At 44.1% G+C, this 14839-nt stretch overlaps 1 protein-coding gene across 1 annotated transcript in view; it reads left to right on the plus strand.

Moving 5' to 3' along the window:
- Positions 1–1208, plus strand: part of CHRNA4 (cholinergic receptor nicotinic alpha 4 subunit) — a 35850-nt gene extending 34642 nt beyond the window's left edge. The window contains exon 6 of the mRNA XM_026652746.1: positions 1083–1208. Within this exon, the coding sequence (XP_026508531.1) occupies positions 1083–1208 (126 nt within the window). The remainder of the gene's footprint in view (positions 1–1082) is intronic.
- The last annotated feature ends 13631 nt before the right edge of the window (positions 1209–14839 follow it).

Consider the following 14839-nt stretch of genomic DNA (forward strand, 5'->3'; position numbering starts at 1 on the left):
CTCCCAGAGAGTATTTTAATATCAAAAATATACTCCGTTCCCCTTTTTAAATAATGCTGCAGTATCATTTTAACGCTTCAAAGATTTGGAACAGTGGAGGGGGCGAGGGCTGGGACTTAGGACACTGCTGCAGTCCCTTCAGCAGATCACTTAACCTCAATAGGCCTCAGTTTTTGTATCCATGAAAGGGGCATATCTACACTTAATGCACTTTGCAAAGTGCATTGACATCGATGGATGAGAAGCAGCGCAGTGTTAATGTCTTATTCACGGTTGAGCCTGTCACCAGCACTACGATTGACTGCAAACAACAAGCCAAACGGCCAAATTTCAGCCCTGAGTCCTGCGATGTGGTGAGACTATCAAACAGCAAGCAGAACATTATAGGAAATGTTAATGGGCACATCCATATAAATCAAGGCTTTACGGTCTGTTCAGACCTCTTTTTTGGGGGAAAAAATCATGGCTGCAGTATAGTAGACAAGGGTTGTGATGTGCATGTGGGTCTTTAGTCCAAGAAATGTTCAGCTAGGAACATTAACTTCGCCTCTGGCATACAGAAATCTATTTAGCCTCCCCAGAGAGAAGATGTTGGGTAAATCCTTCCACAGCAACATGAGAGTGGGGCGAAAGGGAACAGGCATGATCATTTCTCTTACCTGCTGGCTCATTTTCACTTATGACTCAGCAAAGGCTTCCTGGAGTGGGTTAGGGTGTGTTAACTCCTCAGTGAAGATGTTTAAGCGGGGGGAGAAATAAACCTTTCCCCCCAATTTGAACCTCTGCCTAATTTGAGCCTACAGTTGTGGCCCATGGAAAATGGGTTATTGCATGTGCAAATAAGCCTAATGAGCTATTTGCATATGCAGTGTGTGCACAATTGTTGTAATTACATGTGCAAATTAGGCATATCAGAACTGTCTGAAAATCCATTCCTTGGTCATATTTAATAGAATTAATTCCTGCCCTTGTACAAGGTGCTTGAATGGAAAACAGATGGCCTCTCAGGCTAGGTAAAAGAGAGACATTGTCCTTTCACCATCAGAGCCGTAGTAACATCCCTTGCCTCTCTGTGTTCCCAGGTGAAGGAAGACTGGAAGTACGTTGCAATGGTGATCGACAGAATCTTCCTTTGGATGTTCATCATAGTCTGCTTACTGGGCACCGTTGGTCTCTTCCTTCCCCCTTGGCTGGCAGGAATGATCTAAGAATAGCTGTGGAAAGAACAAAGTGCATCCCATTCTATGGATTTTAGTCCACCTGGAAGGAGACAAGAGGAAAGAGCTGGAGACAGTCTCTATGAATAATTTACTATGTATCTGCGCATGAATTGTTCAGAGCGCGCTGGGGACACCTTCCAAGTTTACATTATTTGCCAAGCCATCCTCATCGTCTATATCTATTTTAAGGGGGAAATTATTATTAAAATTTATACATAGCATGGTGGCATTCGTTGACATACGCTACAATGTAAGAATGCAGGCGTGGTCCCTAAAGCAGTACTAACCGAAGCATTATTTACAGACCTGCCCCTGGCAAGTTAGGCCCATTAGTCTTGAGGGGTTTCAGTGTGTCCCATGTAGTAGGGTCGCGCCGTCAGGATGGAACTGTCCAGGACTGTGTGTCCCTGTAAGAGCCGTTTAATAAATAAAGTTTCAAATTTGGATTCCTGGGCAAGAGACTGTCTGTGCGTCTGGGGGGGGGTCCAGCTGGAGTCACAGATGGCCAGACCACAAAGGTTCTGCGTCAGCCCAGCCCCTTCTGAGTCTCTGGAGACGGTTTACCCCGACCAAAGTCCCAGCAGCATCCTTATCAAAGTGTACGGGCCAAGCGTTGAAGTCTTTACTCATGCAAAACGGCAGGAGTAAGATTTTGGCTTGAGCAAGGACTGCATAAAACCTAAGCAAGGACCTCACGATTTGGCTCAAAGCGTGTTTTGATCCATCCACATTAGCCTTTGGCTTGGTTTGCTTTTCTTAATGGAAATCTGCTTGATCACAGACTTCGGCTGCTGCATAAGGCCTGTAAGCTGGACTCTGTCTCTGTGTCTGTCAGCAAAGCGTGAAATGCTTGGCGCGTGTACAGTAATGCTTTTAGTATTAAATGAGAGAAGGGGATGCAGTCATACATAGTGGCCAGTTGTTAAATGCAGACACTTGAATAGGATACCTAGATCCCACATTTGGATTGGCATTTAGCCAGCTAAAGAAGGCATTATGGACTAAATTCTCAAAAGCCATTCTGGATGCCCCAATTGAGACGTTGGATACCCATAAACATTAGTCACCTCTGACAAGTTTGGCCTATGTGCAGAAGTAAATGTCCATCTGAACAGAGTCAATGTTATTGAAGGCCTGTGTTATACAGGAGGGTGACTGTTTCCTCTGTGTATTAAGGTTATCTTTCTACATGCACTTCACTTTAACAACCTTCAAGACTTGAGAAAATCTGACATGATGGTGTCTTGGATGGTTATGGGTGTCACCAGGATGCCTGCAAAGTTTCAAGTTGAAGGTAGTTTTAAAAATATACCTTTATAGTGCATGCTGGCAATATCAGCAGTTTCAAGTCCTAGTGGGTTATCAGCACTTAAATACAGCACTTATTTGAATAGCCGCAATAGAGGTAGGGAGGGAGCATGCATTTTATTGCATCTGGCACAAACATCAACATTTGATAAGGCTCAAAACCCACCATTTTTGAATGTCAATTTCAGCAGAAGCATCTTCTGAAGATGGATCTATTTACAGAAGTATCAGGCACAGAGACTGGTCAGTGCTATGATCAAACTGTCAGAAGGCCCAGGTCAATCTTCAAAGGCAACATTATCGAGGAGTCACGTTGACTTTCATTGGTGTAAACAGAGCCAATGGCCTCATTTTGACCTGATCGTTTCAACATTTTGAGTGCGTAGGAGGATCAGTGAAGGCTGGACGGATCAGTAATTTGACAGTGAAGCCAGTTAATGAAGTGGATGAGTTCCCACAGTGGTTACCTTTTCACCTTTTCACCACTGGAGACCTGGGGCTTATGTCACATTTGAAATGAATGTTGTGGTCTAACACAAGTCCCCATTTGTCCACATGATCAGATCACCACTGTTGGGAGCCCCACTTCATCAGTGGCGAGATGGGGATGTTATAATTCAGGCTGGGTATCCATTGGCAGAGATTGGTGCTGCACAGTATCTGCCGGAACCTCACCTGGTCCAAGACAGATCTCTAATCCCCTTGCTTTCAATGTACCCCAATACTTTCTGTATGAAAGAGGGGGGTGGAAGGATGAAGTGGAGGGTACATCTAGAGGCTACATTCCAATAGTGACTTCTCCACAGGGTTCCCAATATTCCCTAGGACTCTTAGCCAATATTCCTTCATAAAAAGCAAATGATGAAGCTTCCTAAAAGGCCTGAAATAAGATATTTCCAAGTTCTCTTTGCTTTCTTTCTATCCCTTAGTAAAATCTGTGACCGGCCAGAGAGAGATAGAATTGGAAAGGTGCAAACATATTCACATCCCAGATAAAACTGGTCACCTCTATGTTTTCCAGTTCATTGCTAGGAAGTTTTCAGAATATTCATTACTACAGGGGATCATAGAATCATAGAAATCAGGGTTGGAAGGGACCTCAGGAGGTCATCTAGTCCAACCCCCTGCTCAAAGCAGGACCAATCCCCAACTAAATCATCCCAGCCAGGGCTTTGTCAAGCCTGACCTTAAAAACCTCTAAGGAAGGCGATTCCACCACCTCCCTAGGTAACCCATTCCAGTGCTTCACCACCCTCCTAGTGAAAAACTTTTTCACAATATCCAACCTAAACCTCCCCCACTGCAACTTGAGACCATTACTCTATGAGGGATTGAGTAATGGGATGAGGAGCACATTTTGCTGTGAGAAGGTCTCACTCTCCTTTCCCTTGGGTTTCTCACACGATATAAGGTGGTGGGGAAAAAGGTGCCCCATGGATAAGCCTCATTGACAGCATTAGAACCTAAGCCCTTAAATACTTTCAATTCAATAAAAGGTTGGACTTTATTTTTTTGCAGTTTGTATCTCAGAGAAAACTGTACTCAAAGAAAGATACAGAGGCTGAATGCAGAGAGAGCCTTTCATGTTTTTTCCACCAACAAATCACACTCACAACTCAGATGCAAGTCATTCAGTGTGTTCTCAGACCTGTGAGCTGAAAAACTATCCAGGATTGGGCGGTACAAATTAACTGACCGAGAATCAGACCTTGCTTCTGCAATTCCCTAGTTCATGCTACCAAGAGGGTGAAATTCACTAATGGGAAGAGCCACAATGCATGTCCGATACTTAGTGTAGGGTATGTTTACACTGCATACTAAGCTCAGGCTCTGACTCAGGTCTGAGCCCAAGCTCCGCTTCCATCGCACATAAATCAGTCTGACTTGGGTCAGCAAGAACTCAGGACCCGGGTTCTAAGATGCTGCGAGGGGTGTGGTTCAGAGCCAGAGTGCTGCTGTGACTCGGGTCCAAGTTCTAGCATTTTGCAGTGTGGACACAGGTCAAGCCACAGAAGGTCTGCACAGTGCAGTGTGGACACATTAGCACGGCTGGGAGACCCAGGCCCAGCAATTGTAAACCCAGGTTTACAATGCAGTGTGGATACTCAAGTGTGGGCTTGGAAACACCAAGTCCACAAACCCAAATCCCACAGACTCAATAGGGTTTGAGTGGGACTTAAGTAGTGCACAGGACTCATGCTGTCCATGTCAAAAGGAAGAAGGTCTCGCTCTCCTTTCCCTTGGGTTTGTCACACTATGTAAGGTGGTGGGAAAAAGGTGCCCCATGGATAAGCCTCATTGGCAGTATTAGAACCTAAGCCCTTAAATACTTTCAATTCAATAGATCCTTTGTATGAAGCTGCACCATGCTTAACTAATACAATTACAAAATAGTAATTCAATGAGCCCAAAGAACTATCATTTGGAATGTGTTTTCCCTCACGGTTGCTGCTTATATTAAAAGGTAGGGCAGTCTATGAAATGATGGTTGCAGTGCTGACATTCAGCTAGAGACCTTGTTGGTGGGAGGTTTCTGCTGATGGTCCTTAGTGAATCTGGATGGTACATCGGGGAGAGGAGGCCTTGAACACGGTCCAGCTCCAGACTAATGGCAGAGCACTCAGGAATGTGTGCCCAATCCTGGGCTGTTTTGGAGAGAGGGTGAGGATAGGCCACGGGGTGACCACAAAATGGCTGTAACCCAACATTACACACAGGCACACCTCCTCATCCAGGGACCGCTTCAGCAGCTGGGCATTGCTGGAGTTGAGGAAGCTCTGGACACCCCGCTTTTCTGCAGAATCCCTCTCCCCAGCTGCATCCGAGTCACCTTGACAGCATCCTCCACTGGCCAGTTAAGCTGGTGTTACTGCTGCTTTGCATCACCGGCAGAGGGTAGAGGACATGGCCCAGGAATTAATTTCCCCCTCGGGAGTGGGTGCATCACCACATCTCTACCCAGTGCCCTTAGTCACCACTCTGTCCTAGATCGCATGGAGCCAGGTGGTTACAGCATAGCATGACCCAGGTCAGATTACGCCCTCTGCCTTCACCAGGGAACTTCACTGCACACAGGCATGTAAACAGTTACCGTAGCGTGAGAGCGAAGGAGCCAATCTAAAAATACAGGAGTCTTCAGGGACCTGGCGAGATTACGAGTAACATAGCCTGGCAGCCAGAGAGCTTCCAGAGAGCCAGTATCAGCACAGACCGTTTCTGTCTGCAGACTTCCACTATCAAGCCCATCGGCAAGCATCACCACTGGCAAAGCTTCAGAAAACACACGGTAGGGGACCACTGGTGCGTGGATGGATTCTATCAAGAAAATGCTTATGGAATTCAATAGAGATTAAACCAGGAGGACCATGCAGAATTTTCATAGTGTTCCATAGTAATTACTCTAAAAACATGCAGCATTTGAAGGAGAATGGGATCCTTTCTATCAGTTTTTTGGATCGTCCTAGAGAGGGGATATAATTCTCTATAATTTAGGCTGGTCCATTAACATTTTATCTTAGGGCTTCCCCCACAGAGGGTTAGATTGGCCAAGAAGCCATATTTTTCATCCCCTCCATCATCTGTTTTGCACACCCAGTTTTGCACAATTCACAGGCTACAGCTTCAGTGTAATGCAGCTCCCTGATTGTTGCACACAAATTTTACTGAGCAACCTGGGGCCAGACACACTTTTTTTAGGGGCACTATCAGTTGCATGTTCAAAACCGGATGCACAAAATCAGAGGTCACACTGAAGGTGGTTGAAAATTTAAATCCTTAGATCGCTTTTCTCTCTGAGTTCAATGAATTTTAATCCTACGATCTGTGGTGATTTTAAAGTCATATGTTTCACATCATGAACTTGTAATAGACCACTGCACCCACCCACTCTGCTTCCATAAACCCTTGCAGAAAAACAGATGCAAGAAGTCGCTATCTCTGCTAATAATTTCCCCATATCTAATTAGCCATCAGACAGTTTGCTTCAGGCAGACTCTGCATAGAAAAGCTACCCACGAGACCCTTCAAATGGGTGCACCTCCATTCAAGGCAACGTAGCATAATGAAAATGTTTAAGAACAGCACTGGTTGTTCTTAGTACATCTGTGTACATTTCCCTCTCTCCCCAGAAATCTATATTCCTCTAGCTTCCCAGAGGGCATAGGAAGGAAACGCCTGACAGTCAATCACAAGTCTGGCTTTGCCCATGGAGTGCCAGACTTCAGGCTTATTCTAGGCAGCAGAGGTAGCATGGTCTGGGAGCAGTTTTATCAGCTTCCATCGTCATTCCTATATGAGTATTTCCTCCAAGGAATATTAACTCACTCCAGAATTCACAGCCGTTCCAAGGGGCTTTCACATTTCTCCTAGGAGTAGTGCCTGCAGGCCTACTGGTAGGAAGGATGTGGTATTTGTGTTGCAGTAGTGACTGGGGATTCCGATCAAGGCCCCGTTCTCCTTGACAACAAAGATGACGGCCCCCGCCCCAGACAGCATACAGACTAGGTGTCAGACGGGGATACAACAGGTGGACAAACCAGACAAATGGTGTTGGCAGGTAACAAAAGGAACGCAGCAGAAAAATCGAAGGCACTTTCTCAACCGAAGCCAGGCTGGAGTGAGTTGTAGGGATCACATTGGAGGTAGCTTTAAAGGAGGGATTTAAAAAAGGATAAAGGGGGCACCTTTTGAATTTCAACAGGGAGGATCATGGGGCTTTGCTGGCATGGATGAGCTTCAATCCTGTCCATTCAGCCTAGGAGGCCAGGGTACCGTACCAGACCATGAAGCCTCCCTAAGGGAACAATAGTCCAGTTACAGACAAGAGGATCACTGCAAAGATTCAGGAACTAACGCCTCTGAGCTTTGGGGTCCCTTTGCTCACCAGGTGGGAATTCCCAAACTCTCTCAGCTCTCCTAGACTATCATTTGGTTAAGTGCACTTCGAAAGTGGCTGATAGTGTGACTTTGCCTAGTGCACACGGCTGAAATCCTGGTGTCTCACGGGGATCATGCCGCTATTACAGCAAATTGAATTGGGAGTGACTGGCAGGAACACAAAACTGCAATTAACCTCAGACACAGAAATGTCCTGCAGTGCAGAATAAAACAAACAGTTTGACTCACATCAACACATCAGCCAGTGCCACTAGGACATCTGAGTACCCCTTAGGAATCAGCACTTCGAGCTCAAGAAGGTGGCAAAAAAAAAAAAAAAGTGGAAAATGAAACAGCTTTAACTTGTTACAAACATATTGCTTATATTTTGGGAGAAATTCAGGTGCCTTTGAAGACACCCCAGGGGTTTTGTAATGCAGGTCACTGTCTCTCCCCCATTTTGCTGTTATCATAAGACTCTTCAAGTAGTGGTAACTCCATTTCTTTACATAGGGAGTAAATTCCTTAGGATTGTGGTCACATCTTTGCTGGGACTCAGAATAACATGATTCTATCAAGCCCATGAGGAATGCATTTCACACAGATGCCTTTCTCCATCCCACCTCTCAGCTTTGTAATTGGCACTATCTGCTTCAGGCAATTTATTGAAAATGTAGGATACGTTGTATCAAAGTTTTTAGTGCAGGGAAAGGGGAAAATCCTGAGTCTGTACATCCTTCCCCAGAAATCCTTAAATTCAAAAAATCATTGACTTGTGCTGACATGTGTCCTGGTAAAACCAAAGACGGAGCTTGTAGGATTTAACTCCAACCACTAGATTTCCTGTGTACCTCATCACACTGCATAGGTTGCTACGGTTTGCTTGCTTTATCCAGAGCAGTAATGCGAGACATTCAGAACTTTCCTAAAGAGTTTGACCGGAATAAAACTGGGACATCAGCCAGAATATAACTGTAGAATAATGAGTTATTCTAACCCCTCTGCCTAGTAATGGATGAGATGAAATATAAAGAGAGATTTTTAGCATATGAAAAACTCAGGAGATGAATCCAGCCATCCTATTAATATTTTTAATGGCCCTGCTTGGAACTGATTCATGTTGGCTGGGCAAATTAATTTAAGAAAAAAAAATATAGGAATCCAGGATGGTAACTTAGTGGTAGCACTACACACTACTTTGAATCTCTCTCAAGGCAAAATGGCCAGTGTGTAGGGTGTGGCTAAACCTATTGTACTCAAAAGAAACACTGATATGTCACACACAGTACCTCCTCTGTCTCCAAAATAGGGCTCAATGTTTTGTGCTAAAGCCTCATAAGAGAGAGCAGGTCACGACCACTGTTAAGGAGTTTGTGATCAGTCAAACAGATATCTAGGGTTTTGCCTCTCACTCACTTTTAAACTAGTGCAGCTGCATCGACTCCAGTGGACTTACTCCTAATTTACAAAAAAGGTAAGAATGAATCAGGTCCTGGAAATCTAGTCTGCTTGTGACCTCCTGAATTACTACTTTAATTTGCATACCATCTGGCAATTATTTGCCACATCACCCCCTCCCCCGGCCACACGCACACATTGTCCAGTGTCCCAATCAATGTAGCTTTCATCAATTTCTTTTCCATACACTTTCTCTAAAGGGTATTAGATAAAACACCTTGGAACTACCCTAAGAGAGTACTACATAGACAGACATGCCTCTGGAAGGAAGTACATAGACAATGTAGTATAATGATAAGGGACCACTCTGAGCAGAGACCCAGTTAACAGACCTTCCTCTCTAATTACCTAGCTCCTTTTGACTCCACCCCCATTTCAGTGCTGCCCTCTTATAGGAACTCCCCCTCCCCTCCTCTTCCCCAGCATGCCTTTCTGCTTCTGATCCTTTAAATTGGGCAGAGCTAGCCAACACAGACCTTAAGATAGCCATTTTATAACTAATGGCTACTTGCAATATCTTCCTTCCAGCTGGTGAGTGCTTTGTGGTCCTTTCATTTCATTTCCTCTGCTCCAATTTAAATTTTCCTCTTTTCTTTCCTAAACAGATGGCAAATCCTCACACATGCCAGGATTTTTTTGTTGTGACCTATGGGTGTGGAGTAAAAGTGGGCTATTTTTGCCCAGTTAAGTGGGGTTGTGGCAATTGCCAAAGTGCTGTTTGCCTCTAGTTCCTTGAAATCCCTTTTTTATGCAGTCTCATTTACTCTCACTGAGATGCCATGGGGGAAAATCATTTATTAAAGGTAGCATGTGGCACAAACAACAGCATGGAGAGCGGGGGGCTGTGTTTCACAGGGCTGGTTCGGAGGTGGAATTAGTGAGAACAGCAGAATTAGTCTTTCCAACAACTGGGGGGAGAAGCAATGAAAAAAAATTAAGCCGACTAAATATTTTTTAAAAAGCATCTTGGTTCTAGCCAGTGCCTAACTGCCCATGCAGAATCAAACTATGCCTAAAAACACAAATGAAACATCACAATCCAAATGCCCCGTTAGCTTGGGGGAGAGCGAATGTAAAGATGTGATCTCAAAATGCTGACCACAGGGAAACCGCATTTGTTTAGCATCTATCATGCAGCTAGAAAGATGGGGTTTAGCAAAAAAATGGCTCTGTGCATGGGAAGATCATGAGGACCCAGCAAGCTAGCAAGTCTTTTTCCCCCCCCCCCTTCTTCTTCCATTTGAATGAAGTGGTAATTAAAACTTTCCCATACACAAGGACAAGAGATTGTCCCCACAGGACACCTTTCAGCATTCTCCAAATGAGATCAGGCTATAGTCACACTCTGCTGTGAAACCTACGCTTTGAGTGAGCTATACAATAAAATCGCCTGTCAAATTCACTGTTTGATCTCGTTCAGTGGAGCTGCTTGCCTGAGAAAGGATTAGTGCTGATTAAAGCTTTTCAGGATGAGGTCCCTACTGGAAAAGCTCGCTAGGGAAGTTTTCAGCATTGCACTTGTAAAACATGGGATTATTTTTAACTGCTGTTTACTTTAAAAATGACAAACTAGGCCAGAAAAGTACAAGGGGTACTAAAGGAAAGTCCAGCAGGGGAAATGATTGGTTGTGCTCACCAAAGAGAGAAGGAATAGTTAATATTCATGAATGAGTGGCATCTATTTTCATTAACATCTAAAAGTAACTAAGCAAAATCATGGATGGGTTTCTGTTTTTAACGCTTTCCCTTGTCTACATCACTGCCCCCCTCTGCTCCTCTGAACGCCTCTCTCTCTCTCTCCATCATTTTGCCACTGTTAGTTTGAGAGCCAGCTCCTACCATCTGGAACGGTTTTAGCTATCTCATCAAATTTTCTAATCTCACTGGAATACCTTTGTCTCCCTTGCCCATCCCTCTTATTCTCTCTCTTGACCTGCAGTTATTAGTTGTATAACTGTGTGATCCCCCTTCCATGGAAAATATACCAAATAAAGTTGTTTTATTGTGTAGGAAATCAGGACACATAGAGATTCAGTGCGTAATAACACAGGTCAGTCCTAAAGAAATGCTGTGTGTCCACAGCTAGAGAAACATGGTAATTGGCCAGTTAATAACTTTTACAAATTAGAACTGACTTGGGATACTCACACTTAGAGCTGGTCAGGAATTTTTTGAGTAAATGTGTTTTTTTTTTCCATTGGAAAATAAACATTTTGAGGGAAGAATCTGTTTTGATGAAATCCGCATTAGGAAGGTTTCTCTAGTCCAAACCAGAGAGACACCCCCCTGACCACAGAATAGCCAATACAATACAAGAACTATTTCCTACCCTGGTCTTCTTACAAAGTATACCACCTTACTGCTGCAGTTCAAGCAGAGTAGGGACTTGAAGCTGGGTTTCCCACATCCCAGGGTGAGTGCCGTCATCACCAGGCTACTGGTTATTCTAGGGGAGGATTTCTTGAAAAACTTTGAAGGTCCCAATTTTGTCCCACTTCAGAGCAAAAAAAATTCCCAAATCTCAAAAGTTGTCATGGGACGGAAAAACAATTTCCCACCCTCCTATACTCGGAGTGTAATGCCTTACTCCTCCAATAGCCCCACTGACTTCACTGTGACTGCTTGTGGTATAGAAGTCATAGAATATTAGGGTTGGAAGGGACCTTGGGAGGTCATCTAGTCCAACCCCCTGCTCAAAGCAGGACCAATCCCCAACTAAATCCCTAAATGGCCCCCTCAAGGATTGAACTCACAACCCTGGGTTTAACAAGCCAATGCTCAAACCACTAAACTATCCCTCCCCCCGGTATAAGGGACTGTTCACTTGTAAGTGCATTATAATCTGGCTCCTAATTAACAGAAATCGATGTGTTGCCATTATTATTTATTTGTATTATTGTAGCCCTCTGGAGCCCCAGTCCTGGACCAGCTTCCTGCTGTGCTAGACACTGTACAAACAGAGCCAAAAAAAATCTCCCTGGGGGGAATCTGACTTGTGCTACTGGCACACAGTATAGAAAAGTATTTCCTTCTGGGAGGCTTTCAGTTGCGGTGCAATGAGTTTATGCTAAAAGCAGGATACGTATTTTTGAAGAAGGGTTTATATGAATACAGCATCCTGGGGAAATAACCACTAATTGAGCTCCCTTCCCTTCCCCACTCCCCTGCCACCGCTGTCATGGGGAAGGTTCGGTTTGTGATTTGTTCAGCAGCCATCATCTACGGGTGGCTGAAATTCTGTTGCTGATGGACATCCCCAGGAGCAGAAATTACATCTATGTAGGAGTCCTCTTTCTGTAGTTAGTTACTGCTACTAACAGCTGTTTGAGTAGTGCCATGGTCTTAACCAGCTGGCGCTGGCATCACCTGTAGCTTCCCAGTCTGTCACTCTCCTCCATTGTAACGGCGAACATGGCATGCCCAATAGGAAACTACTCAGCCTGAGGGGCTGAAAGCTGTAGGATCTTGTTCCTTCCTCATTCCTATCTCTTGCTTTAGAAAGTCCCAGTGTTTCCTCCTGTGGAAGGAATTTCCCCCCCACCCCTACCTCTCTCAAGCTGCTTACAAATAGATCATGGCTTGGCCAGTAGTGCTGACCCGCTCACCCTGACCAATGGACTCCAGAAAAAGCCAGGACTCAAGTGCGACTGTCCCTGGTGAATGCTGTCAACTCCACAAAGGTATTTAGGTGCCTAACTTCCACTGATCCCGCCTAAGCACCTTTGTGAATCTGGGCACAATTGCTTTACTGATGTGGCCAGCATATGCTTCCTTAGCTAACACATCCCGCTGGTGAGGGGAAGCCCTAGTGGGACTGACACTTTTGGACTGACCCTGAACCCAGAAAACTTAGAAAATTCAACCAACTGCACCTGCCAGTGGTGGTGGGTTTTTCAGTTTAGGCAGGAGAAATGCTACTGAGGGTGAGGACTGCAGGCACCACACTGATGGGCATTTTTTACTACCACAATACCTGTAGTATTAGGCTTTTATGCAGGTAATGGCAGTGACTGATGGAGCCTGGACCTAGCCAATCTGAGTAGTCTCACACATACTGTCATACGGGTCACAAAAACTCCAGTGTGAGTTACTTTTAACTGCCTAACAAGCAATTCCAAGTGAGTGAGGAGTTTCTTCCCATGTTCAATGCCAGTGATGACTTGTCTCTCTGTAAGCAGAACACAAACCCTTCAAGGTTCCATTCCACGGCTAAATTTTGAATCCACAATATCTGAGTGGGTTGTAAGTTTGCTGAATTGGGTCCTGTTATGTTTTTCACCCAGGCTAAATATAAGCAAATTCCAAATGTTATTTTTACCAAAGGAACCTGAGTTACGTCTGCCACATATGCACGACTGGGTAAACAGATCATCTCACCAAGAAGTTACCCATTTGCACTCTCAAATGCATAACTTCTGGGTGCAGGTTTTTCTTCGCATAGGCAATAAGCCATGTGGGGCTAGATTTTTAAAAGCTGACCCTTGTACTGCAATTATCCGTGGACAAAAATGTCAGATCTAGCTGATTGTATCCAAAATCAGGTTGCTAGCCATCTAAGTGACATTAATTACAACCTCAAATGGTGGATTTAAAAAAAAAAAAAAAAAGATTGTGCCTTAAATTATTTGCACTTCCAAAACTGCAAGTGCAAAAAGGGGGGGGTCTAGGTTGTCATTTGTTTAAAAAAAAATCAGGGCCTTTATCTGCACAAAAGCACATTTTGTTGCTTGCCCCAGCATACGAACGTTCTAAGAGGCATAATTCAGAATTTTTTAAATGTGCAAAGAAAACACCTTTTACCTCTTCACCTGCCCATCACATACTCCCACCCCCCACTCCATTGTGCCTTTATTGTCCCTGATAGCAAGAGGTTTAACATACAATACATACATACAGCAGCATTCCATATTTGAATTCATGTAGGTTCTGTAGATTTTGGAAATGTTTCCACTTTAAGGAATGGGGAAAATACAGAATAGCTCTTTGGCCTTTACAAATCAAAACATTCAGAGTTCAACAACTTCTGTCCAGTATGTCCATCCCCTTAAGTACATTTACTTTAAACATCAAATTCACGTTTTATATTTGTCCCTCTGCTCTCTCCCTTTTCTGCTGCCTGGGTATCATGCCCTAATGACACTTTGGCCTGGTCTACACTGGGTGGAGGTGGGGGGGGGAATCAATCTAAGTTACGCAACTTCAGCTACATGAATAACGTAGCTGAAGTTGACGTATTTAGATCGACTTACCGCGGTGTCTTCACTGTGGTGAGTTGACTGCTGCCGCTCCCCCGTCAACTCTGCCTGCGCTTCTCGCGGCGCTGGAGTACAGGAGTTGACGGGAGAACACTCGGGGGTCGATCGCTGCCCACCGATCCGGCAGGTAGTGAAGACATACCCTTTGTCTAACCTGTAAGTCTCACTAATTTAGAAGTCACATTTAAAAGCTTGTCAATTTTGCCTTAAGTAAATAGAAAGCTACCTCCATAGTTACAGTATTCCTCTAGACTTTACAATAGGAACATTCATCATTCTGCAAATACTCACCTTATGGAAAAGTTCTAGAAAATTACTAATGAATTAATCCAATAGAGTTTGATGCAAATTATTCAATATTTATAGAATTTAATAATCTCCTTTCTAAGTTTTGTGGACTGTCCTAGCTGGGTTATGACTCTCTAGACGACTCTATGTAATTGTTCAAAAAGATCTACAGAGAGGCTAAAATTTTCCATAAGGGTGAGGAATATTATTTACCGTATATACTCATTCATAAGCTGAATTTTTTTGGTAAAAAAGTGAAGCATCAAAGAGTGGGGGTTGGCTTATCAATGGGTCTACATCAAAATTTGACAATTTTAAGCTCTATTGAATTATTGAATTGAATATCTAATACAGTGTCGTTTTGTTTACCTGGAGCGTCCACAGGCATGGAGCCCCTCAGCTCCCAGTGGCCGCAGTTTGCCGTTCCCAGCCAAT

The sequence above is a fragment of the Terrapene carolina genome, unplaced genomic scaffold (genome assembly GCF_002925995.2).
Source record: "Terrapene carolina triunguis isolate 2854851 unplaced genomic scaffold, T_m_triunguis-2.0 Scaffold130, whole genome shotgun sequence".
Taxonomy (NCBI): domain Eukaryota; kingdom Metazoa; phylum Chordata; order Testudines; family Emydidae; genus Terrapene; species Terrapene triunguis.